Raw genomic sequence first — 14,766 nt, forward strand, 5'->3', positions numbered from 1 at the left:
CAACTTTCTCCTCTGTGGAATGGGGATAACAGATTCACCTCAGCCGTTGCACTTGCTGTTCCCTCTGCCTGGAATGCTCTTCCCTTACCTATTTGCATATTGACTCCCTCACTTCCTTCAAAGGTGTCCAAATCGGAGGGGCCTTCCCTGCCCACCTTTCTAAAGCGTCTCTGGCATGCACTGTCCTCCTGACTTCACGTTGGTTTTCTTCTTGAAACTCGTTAGTAGTTGACGTATTATGTTATTTATTTTATCAGCGTGCTTTCCTCCCCACTGAATTGTAAATTCACCAAGGGCAGGGAGTTTGCTCACCGCTGTGTCCCCAGACCCTTGACCAGCGCCTAGAGCGGTGCTGTCCTGTAGCCCTTTCCACAAAGATAGCCGTGCTCTAGGTCTGCGCTGTCCAATACTGTGGCCGTGAGTCCCATGTGGCTTTCAAACCCTTTAGGTGGAGGAATATAATTTTAAGTTTGATTTAATATGCATCGGTTGACAAGTGGCTGCATATTGGAGAGTGCAGGTCAGGGGCAAAGTAACACTCTGTAAATGTGCGTCAAGTGAATATTGAAAGGTAATTAACCTCTTTGGCCTCTGATTTTGCCCTCTGTGAAATGGGCATAAGAGCGGCTCACACCCCTTGAGTTGCTACAAGGATTAAACTTGAATGGCGGCTGGCACATAGTGAGGGCCGTATAAGTGCCAGTGATTGGTTATTTTCTTTATTGTGAGGCTTATGGTTATGGATGAAGGGACAGAGAGGGTGACCTAGCTCTTCCCCAGCTGCAGATTCCTCTGCCCCCTGTCCTGACGGCTCTTGTCTACTCTTAGAGGAGCAGAGAAGATCCAGCATTTGCTGGCCTCTTTGGGGGTCAGGCCCTGGGAACTGCTTGCCTCTGTAGACCTGCCCCTGCCTCCTTGGCCCAGCCTCGGCCAGCACAAGCCCCCCCTCCGTCCATCAGCCCCCAGAGGAGGAAGTGGCGGGGCCAGCACTTACTGTGCGTGTGGCCTGCTGGGCTCCCCAGTTCCTAAAAGTCCGAGAGAAACTCCCCAGCCAGACTCTTACCAGCCTCAGCATGGCTGGCCCCATGAGCTCCGGTCTGCCGGCTTTGAAGTCAGAAATCACCGGTCTGACTGCAAGGTTAGCACAGCCCTTGGTTCCGGGACTCGGCAGGAATTTAGATGCCACACAGGTCAGCGCATTTGCTTTGGGAGAGAACCGGGCAGCCTGATGCCCACCTCTGTGCCCGCCGCCCTCCCCCCATCTGCTCACATGCCCTTCCTCCCCCCGCAGAGACCGCGATTACCACCTGAAGACGTACAAGTCGGTGCTGCCGGGGAGCAAGCTGGTCGACTGGCTGCTGGCTCAGGTGAGAGGCCCCCCGGCCTGTGCGAGCAGCCTTCTGGCTCTGCCCGGGACTGGGGGGCTGACTGGGATACGGGCCTCTCAGGTTTTGGGGCTTTTTTTTTTTTTTTTAAACAAATTTCCAATATTTTTCACTCTTGGTAAAAATCCACGTAACGCTTACAATCTTAACCGTGTTTCGGTGCACGACGCGTGACGTGAAGTCCACTGACCTCGCTGCACCGTCACCCCCTCCCCCTCCTGAGCTCTTTTCATCCTGCAGAACTGAAACTCTGTCCCCCGGTAAACAGCAGCGCCCCACTCCCCGCAGCCCCCGGCAGGCACACTTCTGCTTTCTCTGGGAGGTGGCACCTCGTGCCCCGTGTGGTTGGCATCACACAGCCTTCGACCTCCCCCCGCTGACGTATCGCACTGTGCGTAATGCCCTCGGGCTCGCCGCCTCGGCATCCCCTTCTTTCGCAAGGGCCGAACAATATTCCGTTCTGCTGTCCGGGACCGTCCCGGGTGAGCTGGGGCAGGCCGGTCTCCTGCTGAAGCACCAAATCGGAGCCTCCATGTGGAACCTGCCGAGTTGCTCCTTTGACACGAGTTCCCAGGGGGGCGGGGGCTGGGCAGAGGCTTGGAGAATCCACACAGCAGCGTCACTCAGCTTCCCAGAGGTGTTGGCCCCACCGAGCCGCCACAGACGCCTCCTTTCCCTTCTGGCTCCTGCAAGGACAGGGGCGCTCCCTCTGGGCCAGGCCCTGGCCGGGCTGTGTGCACTTTCCCCTTGGGTCTTCCAGCCCATGTACAGACGGGGGAACTAGGCCCCGGGGAGGCCAAGCACTTGGTTCAAGGTCACGGCAGAGCTGGGACTGGGATGCGCCTGCCTGACCCGCTTGTCGGACCTCGGTCCTGCGAACTTTTCAGGGAGCTCGCGGGAATGTTCACTTGGGATCTGTGGAGACAGAACGCGTTGGCTCCAAAGACGAGGAGACAAGTGTGAAATCAAAACGGATAAATGTTTAAACGCGTACAGAGCGCAGCTCTCTGTCAGCCTCCCTAATTGTTAAATTTAGCATTCGGAAAAACCTCATTGCATTTGGAAATAATGTGCCGGCGGATTTTCTCATGTCACACAATCCCTGATGATTGCCTGGAGATCGTAGCCAGTCTGTAAAGTAAATGTTTCTTGGCCCCAAATAACCTCAAAAGCGAGTTTAGGAAAAATCCTTGAAAAAATGTTTTCAGGCCAGAACGGCATATTTAATGTAGGAGGTGGGTGCGTTTTAATATGTTCGCCGTGCTGTGGGACTCTAAGACCCGGGAGGTCGTGAAACAGCCCTGGATCTGAATTCGGTTTTGCACATCTGGAGAGGGCAGAGCACCTCACCCTTGTGTCACACTCCCCTCCCTCGGGACCCCGCGAAACCAGCACGTGCTTCGGTTAGAGCCAGACGGACCTGGGGAAGATGCCAGCTCGGCGTCTGCCTCGCCGAGTGATCTTGGACGAGGCTCTTCGCCTCTCTGTGCCCCACTCCCCACACCTGTAAAGTGAGGCAAAAAACAGTACCTTCCGCGTCAGATAATTTTGAGGATTCAGTGAGTTAATCATGTCAAGCGCTTAGAATGGCCCCTGGCCCAGAGTTAACTGCTCAGTAAATGTGACTCTTACTATCACTGCTCGTCTCCTGCACAGGGGATTCAAGGAGGCTCCAAATTACATGCGGTGTGGAAGGCTGAGGAAATTGCGGAGGGATTTGGGGGCGCAGGAACGATAAGATCAGGAAACAGCCAGCGAGGAGGGGAGGGGGATGGGCAGGTCCGTGGGGCCCCCACCAGGGCGGTTTCTTCTGTGGTTTAGGCCCTTTGCTTGCAGACCCGCCTGGGTTCGGGTTCTCTGAAACAGCCGCTTCTCACCGCCTTGGCCGTTTCTGGGCCCTCCTGTTTCCCGAGCTCCACGGGGGGCCCACGGCTGAGTGTTGGTTTCCAAGCACGATGTGGACTTTGCCCTGAGCGGCGGAGCCCAGGCCCGGGTTGGGAGGGAGGTGGGTCACCGAGATGGTGACAGGTCAGCGGGTCTGAGAAATGTTTGGAGATGGGGCGCGCAGGACGCACTGATGAGGGGTAGGATGAGAAGCAGGGATGCGTCCTGGGGCTCCGGCGCGTCGGTGGCTGGAAGCACCACGTGCAGTGATGAGGAACCCCTGCGTGCCTGGGGAAACGGAGCGTTCTCTGGAGCGGGAAGGCGCCGCCTTTGGGGTGCCCACGGGACTTCCCAGCGGGGGCAGGTGGATGAAGGGGCCGAATGGCATGCCAGGCGCTCAGCTGGCCTCTGCACTGCAGTTACTCTGTTCCTTGTCCGCTTTGGCAGGATTTAAAATGAGAAGTCAGGAGAGGGCGTAGAGAAATTCAACGAGAGTGCTCATTAGTTCATCTCTTTTCTCTTTTGAGCACCTGCTGGGTACCAGGCACCGGTTTGGGTTCTGGGGACACAGCAGCGATAGACAAAAGTCGCTGGCCTCATGGGTCTCAAATTCTGGTGAGGGCTAGGGCAGACACTTGATCAATAAAATGAGAATGAAATACGTCTGTGTTAGCTGGGGGCTGGGGGGTAGAGTGTGTGGGGGCCGTGGTGGGGGGCATTTACCCTTCACAGGGGTGGGGGCAGTACAGTTTTCATGGTGGACCTAGAAGGCTGTGTTGAGTAGGGACACTTGAACAGAGACCTGAGGGGGGTGGGGAACAAGCCAGGGGGATGCCTGGGGGTGGAGCCTTCTGGGGGGACAGCAGCTCGGAGGCTCCAAGTGGGGTGAGCTTGGTGTGTCTGAGGGCGGTGGGGGGCGTGAACGGAAGGCATGGGGGGTGCTGGGGAGGGTTCTGGGAGGGTTCCCACCACTTCGGGCTCTGAGCACAGAAGGGATAGCATTGACTTTGGCAGGGGTAAGATCCCTCTGTGGGGCATGGGCCGTGAGGGGGCTGAGGCCGGCAGAAGGGAGCCTGGGGAGAAGGCGGCTTCAGGACTCCAGGCGGGTGACAGGGTGGCTGAGAGCTGGGTGGCCGCGGGAAAGGTGGGAGACATCAGATTCTAGAGTGTTTGGAAGTAGACCTAAGAGAGTTTGCTGATGGGTGGATGGGGTGTGGGAGGCGAGAGACAGAGAGGAGTCTCCCAGACCCCCAGGTCCTAGGCCGAGCGGGGCAGGCTCAGGACGGCATCCCAGAGCACTCTGGCCTGGAGAAGGACCAGCTTGGCATCAGGCACGGGGAGGTCGTGCTCACGGCCAGTGCTGTCAGAGAGGTCCTGGCCCAAGGTGCCCTGGAGTAGCCTGAGTCATTGCTAGTTGATCCTGGGGACCTTAGCGCCCCCCCCCCCCCCGCTCCCAACCAGCGTCTTGTTGGACGTGGAGGCAGGAGAAGGATGGAGGAATGAGGGTCTCAGTTGACCGTAAACGTGTCTGTCCACTTCAGCAGACCTCCCGTGGCTCGGCCTGGTCTGGGGACACAGAGCTGACGCAGGAGGCCGACTGAAAGGCAGCGGGCATGTGGCCCCGGGAAAGGGGCAGGAGGGCATGTGTGTGGGTGGCCGTGGGGGAGAGGTTGGTGATAAGGATGTGACCTTGAGGACTAGTTACTGCGAGCCTTGATTCCAAGAGTTATTCCTACCTTGTACCTTTGCAGGAAATTCAAGGAGGAAACCCGTAATTGTGTAGCTCAGGAGGGTAATTTTGCTTTGAACACATCTCCATTTCGAACTTTTAGATCATTCTGCTCCTTGAAACGAAATGTTCATGGCCAGAAATGCTTTTGGCTGCGTATAATAGGAACTCTGATGGAGACAGTAAACACCTTTTCCTCTCACAGAATGAGGCGTCCCGGGTTCATGGTCCTAGAGCTCGAAATGCCATTTGCGCTCAGGCTCCTCCTGTCTTTCTGTTTTCCTGTCTTCTTGCCAGTTGCCCCCTAATCCTACGATGGCTGCCACAGCTCCAGGCATCACATCTGTGTAGACCTGCGGCCAAAGGCAGGCGGCAGGAGCAGTTGGGGAGAGGGTTCTCACTCTGTTTGAGGACACTTCCCCCAGTCCCCAGCTCTCCCCAGTCGTCTTCCTCTTAGGTCTCTTTGGCCAGATGGGACCTATGTGTACCCCTAAACCATTCCCTGGGGAGGAGGACAGGGATTGGTGAGAGTGGCTTAGAATTCCTCAGAATTCATTCTTTGGGGCTGGGAGAGGGGCCCCCTACCCACTGCTGGGACAACTCAGTTCTTTGAAGTCTGAAGGTAAGGGGGTTATTAGCCCTTCAGTAGACAAGCTGGGCCCTGTGTCCGTTCTGATCATCTCTGGGCATTATCTCATTTAATCCTCAGAACAGCCTGAGAAAACAGTTACTATTCCCATTTTACTGATGAGGAAACTGAGGCTTAAGCTATGTAACTTGCCTCAGGACACACAGAAGTGTATCACTCTTATAGAATTGTGTGTGTGTGTGGGGGGGGCTGTTATGATCCCTTGATAATAGATAATAGGTAATAACGAAAATAATGGTAGGAATAGGCTTCTGTATTGATTATAGTGTATACTGGGCAGTCTGTGCAGGGAGCACCGCCCAGGAGTGGCAGAGGCCTTGGAAAACCGAGGGCAAATCTGAGAATTAAAAAATGCCAGTGACGAAGTGAAGCTTCCCATGGTCACGGCCAGGGCCACGTAGGGAGGTAAACCTGGGAAAGCAGGTCCAGATCTTGTATTCGGTCTCTGCTGCCTGGGCTCGAGGATGCCCCGGGCTGCGGCCGTCAGGTGGAGGGAAGGGGGTCAGTGGGCTAGGGCAGAAGGGCCAGGAGCCAGGTGCAGGAGGGCAGCACCTGAGGGTGGCTTGGCAGAAATGTTCCATGGAGCGCCCGCCACACTCACCCCCACAATCAGGCAGATGGCGAGTGCTGATGGTGTAGGGTTTTCAGCAGGGAGGGGAAAGGGGCCAGGCCGGTGGCTCGAGGTACCGGCAGAGGGGCAAAAAAGCGTAGACGGGGACGTGACAGGAGCCCCTGGCCACAACCCTGGGCAACTACTAACTTGTCCTCTTAGAGCCTCAGTTTTCTTATCTGTAACGTGACGGCGGGGGGAGGGTCCAGCTCTGAGAAGATTTCTTTCTCATGGTGTAACCTAGGGCAAGTACAAGCCCGGCCGTGCCTCAATCTCTTCATCTGTTAAATGGGATTCATGACAAGAGTGATTGCCTCTGGGTTGACAGTCAAGATGGAGTGAGACCGTGCAGTGCCTGGCACGCTGTGGGTCAGTGAGAAGCATCCTCGGGCATTGTCATGGGGTTTCACGGTTCACGGGCAAGGAGCCTTCCGAAGCCCTGTGTAAGTTGCGCCCAGCGTCCCTTCTCCCGGCCCTGCTCTGCCCCCTTCATCCCAGGTGGCTCTCCGATGGGAGATCACTGAGCAAGAATAGCTAACGTTTATCAACTGCCCCCTGCATGCCAGGTGTTGGGCCCTGAGTGTCACATGAAGCATCTCATTTAATTCTCATAAGAACTCTGTGGGGTGCGGACACTATTGTTTCCCCCCATTTTAGAGATACAGAAACTGAGGCAGGTGGAGGGGAGTTCGGGATCAGTTTCCATGTCTTTCCTTTTCCTTTTCCTTTTCCTTTTCCTTTCCTTTCCTTTCCTCTCCTCTCCTCCCCTCCCCTCCCCTCCCCTCCCCTCCCCTCCCCTCCCCTCCCCTCCCCTCCCTTTTGATAGAGATTGCTCATGGCCCACTAAGTGCTAGGTGCTGTGGGGGAGATGGGCAACCCTGACGAGCACTGTTGCTGTCACGTGTAGCTGACGTTCTAGTGAGAGATAGACCTTAAACCACGTTCACTTATTTGGAGAAGCCCAAGGACAGGGGACAGTGGGTGCTGACTCTCCCCCGAGAGCAGTGCCCTGAAGGGATGTTTGTTTCCCACGGTGATAGGTGCAGCACAGGTGTGGTACAAGGCCATGAGCGTGTAACAGGATGAATGTTTGTTGGGAGGATGGGTGGTGGAGGGTGGGGAACTACTTTAGGGGGTCCTCTGAAGAACAGGAGGACCACTCTGAGGAGATGACTCGGGCGCTGAGACCTAAAAAGCCGGGGCAGGGCATGCCGGTGGGCGGATGGAGCCGGTGCAAAGGCCCTGGGGTGGGGGCATGTGTAGTTTGTGAAGGACTAGAAGGGAGGCCAGTGTCGCTGGAGCCCCAGCACGGGGGCTAGTGGGCAGGTGGGGGAGACGAGGGCGGCATGGCGGTGCGGTGGCCCAGGCCTGTGTGTGTCCGTGCCTTCCTCTGGGAGGGGAGAAAGCGGCAACTTGAGGTTTTCCCACAGCTTGGCGGCATGTGGGGTAAGGGGCTTTCTTTTCAGGTGTCCGGGGGGGTGGGGGGTTGGCGTCAGAATCCTGCTGTTGTTCTAGCTTTAGGAACCTCCCTGTGCGTCACCCCAGGGCCCCTTGGGAAGGGGGCAGGGATGGGCTGGGAGCCCAGATTGTGAGCGCTTCAGAAAGCCAGGTGGGCTCCAGACGCCTGCCGGGGCCGCCCAGGCTGCAGATCTGGGCCTGCTTGCCACCTGGGTCCCGGCTGGGCCTCCCCTGCTGGCCCCTCACAGCCAGGGGGGCGGCTGCTCCGGATACAGCTTCCCTCGGGGATGCCCACCTCCCTTGGCCGGGCTCTGTGCACACAGCCCTCCCAGCCGCAGGCCTGCGGTCCCCACAGGAGAGATTTCTCTTCCTCTAGCCGGTCCAGGGCAGCCCGTGCACTGAAACACGGAGGCCAGTGCCTCCCCCGGGCCCTGGGCTCGGAGTCTGAGCCGCAGTCTCTGGCACTCATTTCTCCTTGGGCTGGGAGACTCCCTCGCCGGCCCCTCGGCTGCTGGCGGAGGGCGGAGGGGACTGTGGAGGTGAGCGTCTCTCGAAACAGCTTCTTACTTTAGAAGTCGTTGAAGTGAGAGGTGGTCGGGTCCTGTGGCCATCTGAACGTAGTTGAAGCTCACTGACCTGGCTACAGGCCTCTGCGTGATTTGGCTCCTGCTGACAGCACCTCTCTTCAATCACTGAACATTTATCGAGCGCCTCCTGTATGCCAGGCCTTACTTCCCTGAGCACTTAGGATTCGGCAGCGAACGCAACATCTCTTTGCCCTGATGCAGCTGACCTCACGCACCGCCTCCCTGTTGGCCAGGCTGCCTTTTGTGCTACAAGCTTCATCCCGTCTCTGGACCTTCGTCCGTGCTGTTTTCTCTGCCCGTCACCCAACCGCTTGCCCCTTCCCTTGTCCCCACGGGCCACACAACTCATGATTCACCTGATGAACTGGGATTGTTTGCTTTGCAAGAACCAGAAACAGATTCTGGCAAACTCAAGGACGGGGCCGGGGCGGGGGGAGAGGGGCCCCTTAGAAGGTTAAGGAGCATCCACAAAGTCCGGGGGAGACCTGGGAGCCGGCCTTAGAAAGAACTGACACCTGGAAGTGCCCGGCTTCTAGGGAGCAGGAGCGGCGGGCACCGTCTTCGGGGCACAGCTCTTGGGAAGACTCCACGCCAGCTGTTCCCTCTCCTTGGGCTCCTCCACCTACGGGTCACGTTCCTGGGGCCGGTGGGAGCATCACTCTAGCTTTGCACGGACGCTGTGTCCTCGACCTGGCCTGGGTCGGTGGGGGTGGTGGTGGGGGGGGGGGTGCAAGACCTCGTGGGGCTGTCCCAGCAAGACGATGTTCCACGTGGGAGAGTCGGCCCCAGAGGTGGTGCCCAGGAGGCCACGGTCTGTTCCTGCTTATTTGGGCTTGGACGTCCCCTCCTTGGGAAAGCCCTGAGATGAGCCAGACTTGGGCTGTGCCAGTCAGGAGCGTTTTCATTTGCAAGAACAGACAACCCAGCCGGACGGTGGCCCGAGCAGATAACCGCGCCCCGTAGCAGCCATGCCACCTGCCAAGAACCTTCCATCCTTCGTTCCGCCATCCTCCGCAGTGTCCACGGGTCGGCTCCGTAGCCCTACGCGTTGCTCCCTCTCGTGACTGTGTCCCGGGCACGGGAGGGATGGTGCTGCTTTCCCTTTTTTCAGGGAGGGAGGTTATTTTCCAGAATCCCCTGGTGTCTCCCTGGCTGCAGCTGGTTCAGTTAGGAATGGGGCTTTGGGGCTAGTGTCGAAGATCCCGGCTACAGAGGCTGATACAAACTAGCGGTTTATTTTCCTTTGCTGTGAGAGGAGCCCAGAGCTGGGTGGTCTGGAGCTGCCAGGGTGGCCTCACGAGACCTTTGGGGACCACACTCTGTGTTTCTTCCTGCCCTGCCGTGCCTGGCGTGTTTTGGTCCTCCGAGTCCTATTGTGGCCTAGGAGGACTGCAGGAGCTCCAGCCGTCCCCTCTTTGTTCCAAGCAGGAAGAAGAAAATGGAAGGCCAGGGACCGAGGGTTTTTGCCAGAGCTTTCTACCAACAGCCTCTGCTTCTGTCTCACTGGCCACGTCTAGCTGCGGGGGAGCAAGGGCGTTCACGGCCGCGTGGCCGGCTTCGGTCGTGAGGGTTTCGGTACTAGTGTGGGGTTGGGGAGAGGGTTGCTGCTAGGCAACCGACAGGGTCTGCCACGCGAGATCTCCGTCTCTCCCTTGTGGTGTTTGTGGCACAAGACACAATGTATTTATCCCAGCTACTCTGAATTTTCTTGTTTCACTATTAGCAATAGTCACGAACTTGTTTGGGTGACGCTCCCTTACAGAAAACAGACACGAGTCCCTGCCCTTGTACAGCCTGCGTTCTGAGGGTGGTGGTGGGCTTCTCAGCAGCCTCGCTCAGCCCCTCAAGTGAAGGTTCACCTAACGCCCTCCCTTCTCGTTCCGCTCCAGGGTGATTGCCAGACGCGCGAGGAGGCGGTGACGCTCGGTGTGGGCCTGTGTAACAACGGCTTCATGCACCACGGTAATCTGTCCCTTCCCTTCAGCCTGGCCTCCTGGGGGCGGGGGTCTGCCCTGCTAAATGATTTTTTTTTTTCTTTTTAATTTTAGAGGGAGAGAGAGGGTGGGGGGAGAGGGGTGGAGGGAGGGAGGGAGAGAGAGAGAGAGAGAGAGAGAGAGAGAATCTCACGCAGGCTCCATGCTGTCGGTGCAGAGCCTGATGTGGGGCTGGATCCCACGACCCTGAGATCGTGACCTGAGCTGAAACCAAGAGTTGGATGCTCAGCCAACTGAGCCTCCTGGGTGTCCCCTGGGGTGTGTGTCCTGGGATAGAAAACCTAGTAGGGCCTCTGGTCCCTGGTGCGTTTTATGGAAGGGTGGGGAGCTGAGGTCCAGAGAGAGCACATGGTGGGCTGGAGACTGTCCAGCCTGCCCACGGTGAGCCCAGGCTGGATGGTTGGTGTGGGCCTGGAGGCTGCCGGGGGTTTGGGGTGTCTCAGGAAGCCCCCTCCTTCCCCCTCCCACTTCTGCCCTGATTGAGAGATCACCTCAGGGCTTCCGTAGGGACCAAGGTGGCTGGCTGGTAATGCTTGACTGGAAAATGGATTGGATCTGAGGTCAAAACTGTGGGCTTCCTATGCTCTCCTAGAAGGGACGCGGCCTCCGGGTGGGCAGTGAGGCCGGATTGTTCAGGCCTGGCCCACGGGCTTCCACAGGGAGGAGAGGACGGGGGTCTGAGGGGACAGAGGACGGGCAGGCTGTAAGTGTGAGGGGAAGGGAGCTGGGCCGGGACATTTGCACCCCTTTCCCTGGCCTGACCCCTTAGGTAAGTCACTGTTCTTTCCACAGGAGAAGCACGTAAAGCAGGGAGAGGGGTGGGCAGTCCTGAGATGATCCTGAGGTGGGAAGGTGGGGAGAAGGAGGGAGGGATTGGTTCTTATTGACTCCATTTCAAATTTAAACAGAAGTTAATACTTCGTGTGCCTGGCCTCCTTCTGAGCACTCCCCATGTATTAATTAGTCTAATCCTGTAATGATCCTTTGATGTTGGTATTAGTATCATCCCTATTTATAAGTGAGGAAATGGAAGCCCAGACAGTTAAGAAACTTGCTCAAGGTCACATAGCAAGTCGGAGCCGGGATTGGAACCGAGGCGGACGGGGTTTACAGGCCACACGCTCAGCCACTGGGGTCTGTGACCTTCCCTCCTGCTGGCCCTGGGGGAGCCCTGAGGCTCCTACGCTCTCAGGAGGACACGTAGACTTTTAACTCCCACCAGAGAACCCCCACTTCTAGAACTCTCCCTGTGGCTTTGGCTCTCACAGTTTCCCTTGCCTGGGGTGCCCGGCCTGCCTCACCCCCCAGCCCCCAACTTACTCAGTGTTTCTGCTGGGTTCACACCTCCCCAGGCTTCCCCAGACATCCCGCCTGGATGGCTCCTCTCCTTCCTCGCTGGGTGCTTAGCTCATTCACTCTTCTTCATGGGACTGTTCTCTCCCTGTTAGACTAATATTCCCCTCTTCCCTGGGTTTTGTTCATGCTGCTGTTTTCCAGCTGTTGCTTTCCTGGTGCAGACACCTTGCTAGGCTCACAGCCTGGTGTGCCTGAGCGGGTGCGGGTGCGTGAATCAAACAATGACAGGAGTCCGTGTTCTGGAACGGCACGGGCATGTGAGGAGGACTTTGACTCTGACTCCAGTGCAGTGGGAGTCCTGGCAGAGTTCTGAGCAAGGGAGGCACGTGCTTGATCCCTCTGCAGGGCGGTGGAGAGCGCCCGCGGGGTTGACGGCGGAAGGAGAGAGGCCAGTGCCCAAGCGACTCTGATACTCCAGGGGAGGGATGATGTGGCTTGCGGCCCGCTGCAGTTGGAGGGGTGAGCCTCGGGTGGGTCTTCTGTCCATTCCTCCTGCCAGCTTCTGCTTTATGCTCTAACTCAGAGGTCAGAGAACTCTCTGTGCAAAGGACCAGACAGTAACTATTTCAGGCTTTGCAGGCCGTGGAGCCTCTGTTAACAGCTAGTGTAGCATTAAAGCAGCTACAGGTAATACTTAACTAAGTGGGCGTGGCTGTGTGCCAGTAAACTTTATTTAGGAAAACAGACAGTGGGCCACAGTTTTCCACTCCTGGTCTAGCTGCTGGATTTGCTGTCCCTTCGGCAGGATGAGAAATGTGCCGGTGGGACGGCGGGTCGTCAGGTGCCTCCCCTGTCTTGTAGCCAGCAGGCCTGGTTCCAGCCCTGACTCAGCTGACTCCCAATAAACCTCTGGCCTTCTCTGTGCCTCAGTTTCCCCAACTTTCCCCTGGAGGCCTTGTCGTCCCCTCCTCCTCTGAGCTCAACGTGCCCATGGCTCTGTGCAGTTAGGGGTTAGGGCACACTCCCAGCTGCCTGTTTCCCCGGCTGAGCTGGGCAGGTCGGGCCCAGCCAGGGTCATTCCCGTCCATCGGCTCCTCTCACCAAAGTCCCTCATTCCCAGAAGCCGCTCTGTTCCCCGCGGCGCCCTCTGACAGCTCCGTCCTTCCCACCAATCAGCTGGGCAGAACCTCTCATTTGTGGGTGAGAGTAATTAGGGGTCCACCCCAGCTGCTATTCTGGGAAGGCCGCTGGCCGAGGACATTCTGCGGGGGGTGACTCCCAGGCAATGCCAACACCCTCAGGGAGAGAAATTGCAGGGCGTGGCCCCTGCTCCCCTGTTCCCTGCCACGAACTCAGAAATGAGCTAAAATAGGAAAGGGCCAGATCCTAGGGCTGTGGCTGCTGCAAAATGCAGGTTAGGGTGCAGAGCGGAGGGTGTAGGTACGGCCCATGTGGCGCCTCCCGAGGCGTCTGCCCTGAGCTCCCGGGCCCTGAGGTGTCCTCAGGGAGGGCCCTGAGAGGCTGATGGTCCAGCCTTTCCCTTAGGCACATACAGGGAAACTGAGGCTCACCATCTAATTCCCCACTCCCTGGAAGTTGGTGGTGTTATGATCCCCATAGATGAGGAAGCAGAGGTTCACAGAGGCTAAGGGGACATGAAGTTGGGCAGGGGCCGAGCAGGGGTTCGAACCCGGCCAGAGGCCTTGACCGAAACCTGGATCTGCGAGTGGGGGACCTCACCTGGCTGAGCTCCTGGACTCTGAGATTCCAGCTGTTTCCCCAAACATTTCTCCCAAGACACAACACACTTCTTCCTCCTACCTCCCAGAGTCTTTCCGCTTCGTGTTTACAGTGGAGGTGAAGCCAGCCGGCCCCCCGGGGCCTGGCTACCCCCGGCTCTGGGCAAAGCAGCAATTTGTGTGTCTGCTTTCTCCAAAGAGGTAATAGGGGTGGCCGGAGAAAGACACAAACAGCTAGATGTCCTGGGAAAGAGGGAGAAGGAAAGGATTGCCTTCTGCTGCTTTTCACGTAGCCACCAAATCGGGACACAGCCTCTGCCTTCAGGGATGGCGGGGACATCGTGAAGCTCAGGCAGCTGGTTTTCCTTCTTTCAGGGGCCTGCTGACTTCGGACAATTGCTTTCACCAAACCGAGCCTGGATCTCCCCCTTTTCTGAAAGGGCAGGCTGGGCAGTGTGGTGAAAAGGGGGAGTCTACCTGCTGTGTGACCTTGGGCAGTTTAGTTACCTTCTCTGGGCCTTAGTGCCCCCACCTGTAAGAGGAGTGCAGCAGATCCTTCCTTGTCCCGGGAGTAAATGAATCTAAGTGTGCCTGGCCCTGGTAACTTAGTTCAACTGTAACCCACAGGGATCAGATCCCATGCTGGTTGTTACCAGTTGTTTTTATTCATTTTCTGTCTTTTAGAGCAGAGATCAGGAAACTTCTTCTGCATAGGCCGGATAGTATAAATTTTAGGCTTTGTAGGCCATACAGCCTTTTGCAGTTATTCAGCTCTGTCACTGTGACATAAAAGCAGCCCTATAACATACATAAATGAATGGATGTGGTTGTGTCCCAATAAAACTTTATTTATAAAAAGAGATAGTGGGCCACATTTGGCCTTTAGGGTTTGCTAATCTGCAGTCTAAAATGTCTCATCATGGTCTGTTTCTGATTGTTAGTGAGGCTGGACTCCTTTTCATCTACTTGCTGTCCGCTTGGGTTTCCCCATCTGGTAGTTGCCTGTTCATATTCTTTTCCCATTTTTATCTATGTTTTACAGCTTTCTCTGGTTGATTTGGTGGTTTCTTTTATATTGTAGATATTTATTCCTTTTTGGTTTTAGACATTATGTTACTTTTGAATCTGCCATTTGCCTACGGTCTTGTTATTGAACCGAAGTTCTTAATTTTATTATATTGCTTTTTTGGGAGGTCTTGTGTGTGAACTCTTTCTACCCTAGGACAAAGATATTTTACATTTTGTTTGGTGAGCTTTAGTTTTCCTGTTCTTATTTTTAGGTCTTTAATCCATCAGGAGTTTTTTGTTGTATATGGTGTGAGGTAGGGATCTGCTTTTATTTTTCCCTGTGAGTCAGTTTTTCCCCTATATCATCTGTGGAATACTCCACGTGATCATCATTATCATATACTAAGTTTCCATGAACACATGATCC

General features: G+C 56.4%; 1 protein-coding gene across 1 annotated transcript in view; it reads left to right on the forward strand.

Moving 5' to 3' along the window:
- PREX1 (phosphatidylinositol-3,4,5-trisphosphate dependent Rac exchange factor 1) overlaps positions 1-14,766 on the forward strand; it is a 185,246-nt gene that overhangs the window by 133,070 nt on the left and 37,410 nt on the right. The window contains exons 14-15 of the mRNA XM_047069417.1: positions 1,292-1,367; positions 10,192-10,264. Coding sequence (XP_046925373.1) covers positions 1,292-1,367; positions 10,192-10,264 — 149 coding nt within the window. The remainder of the gene's footprint in view (positions 1-1,291; positions 1,368-10,191; positions 10,265-14,766) is intronic.

Source organism: Lynx rufus, unplaced genomic scaffold (genome assembly GCF_022079265.1).
Source record: "Lynx rufus isolate CCGP_SWC_20201006 ecotype Redwood Valley unplaced genomic scaffold, mLynRuf1.p SCAF_8, whole genome shotgun sequence".
Classification (NCBI taxonomy): Eukaryota; Metazoa; Chordata; class Mammalia; order Carnivora; family Felidae; genus Lynx; species Lynx rufus.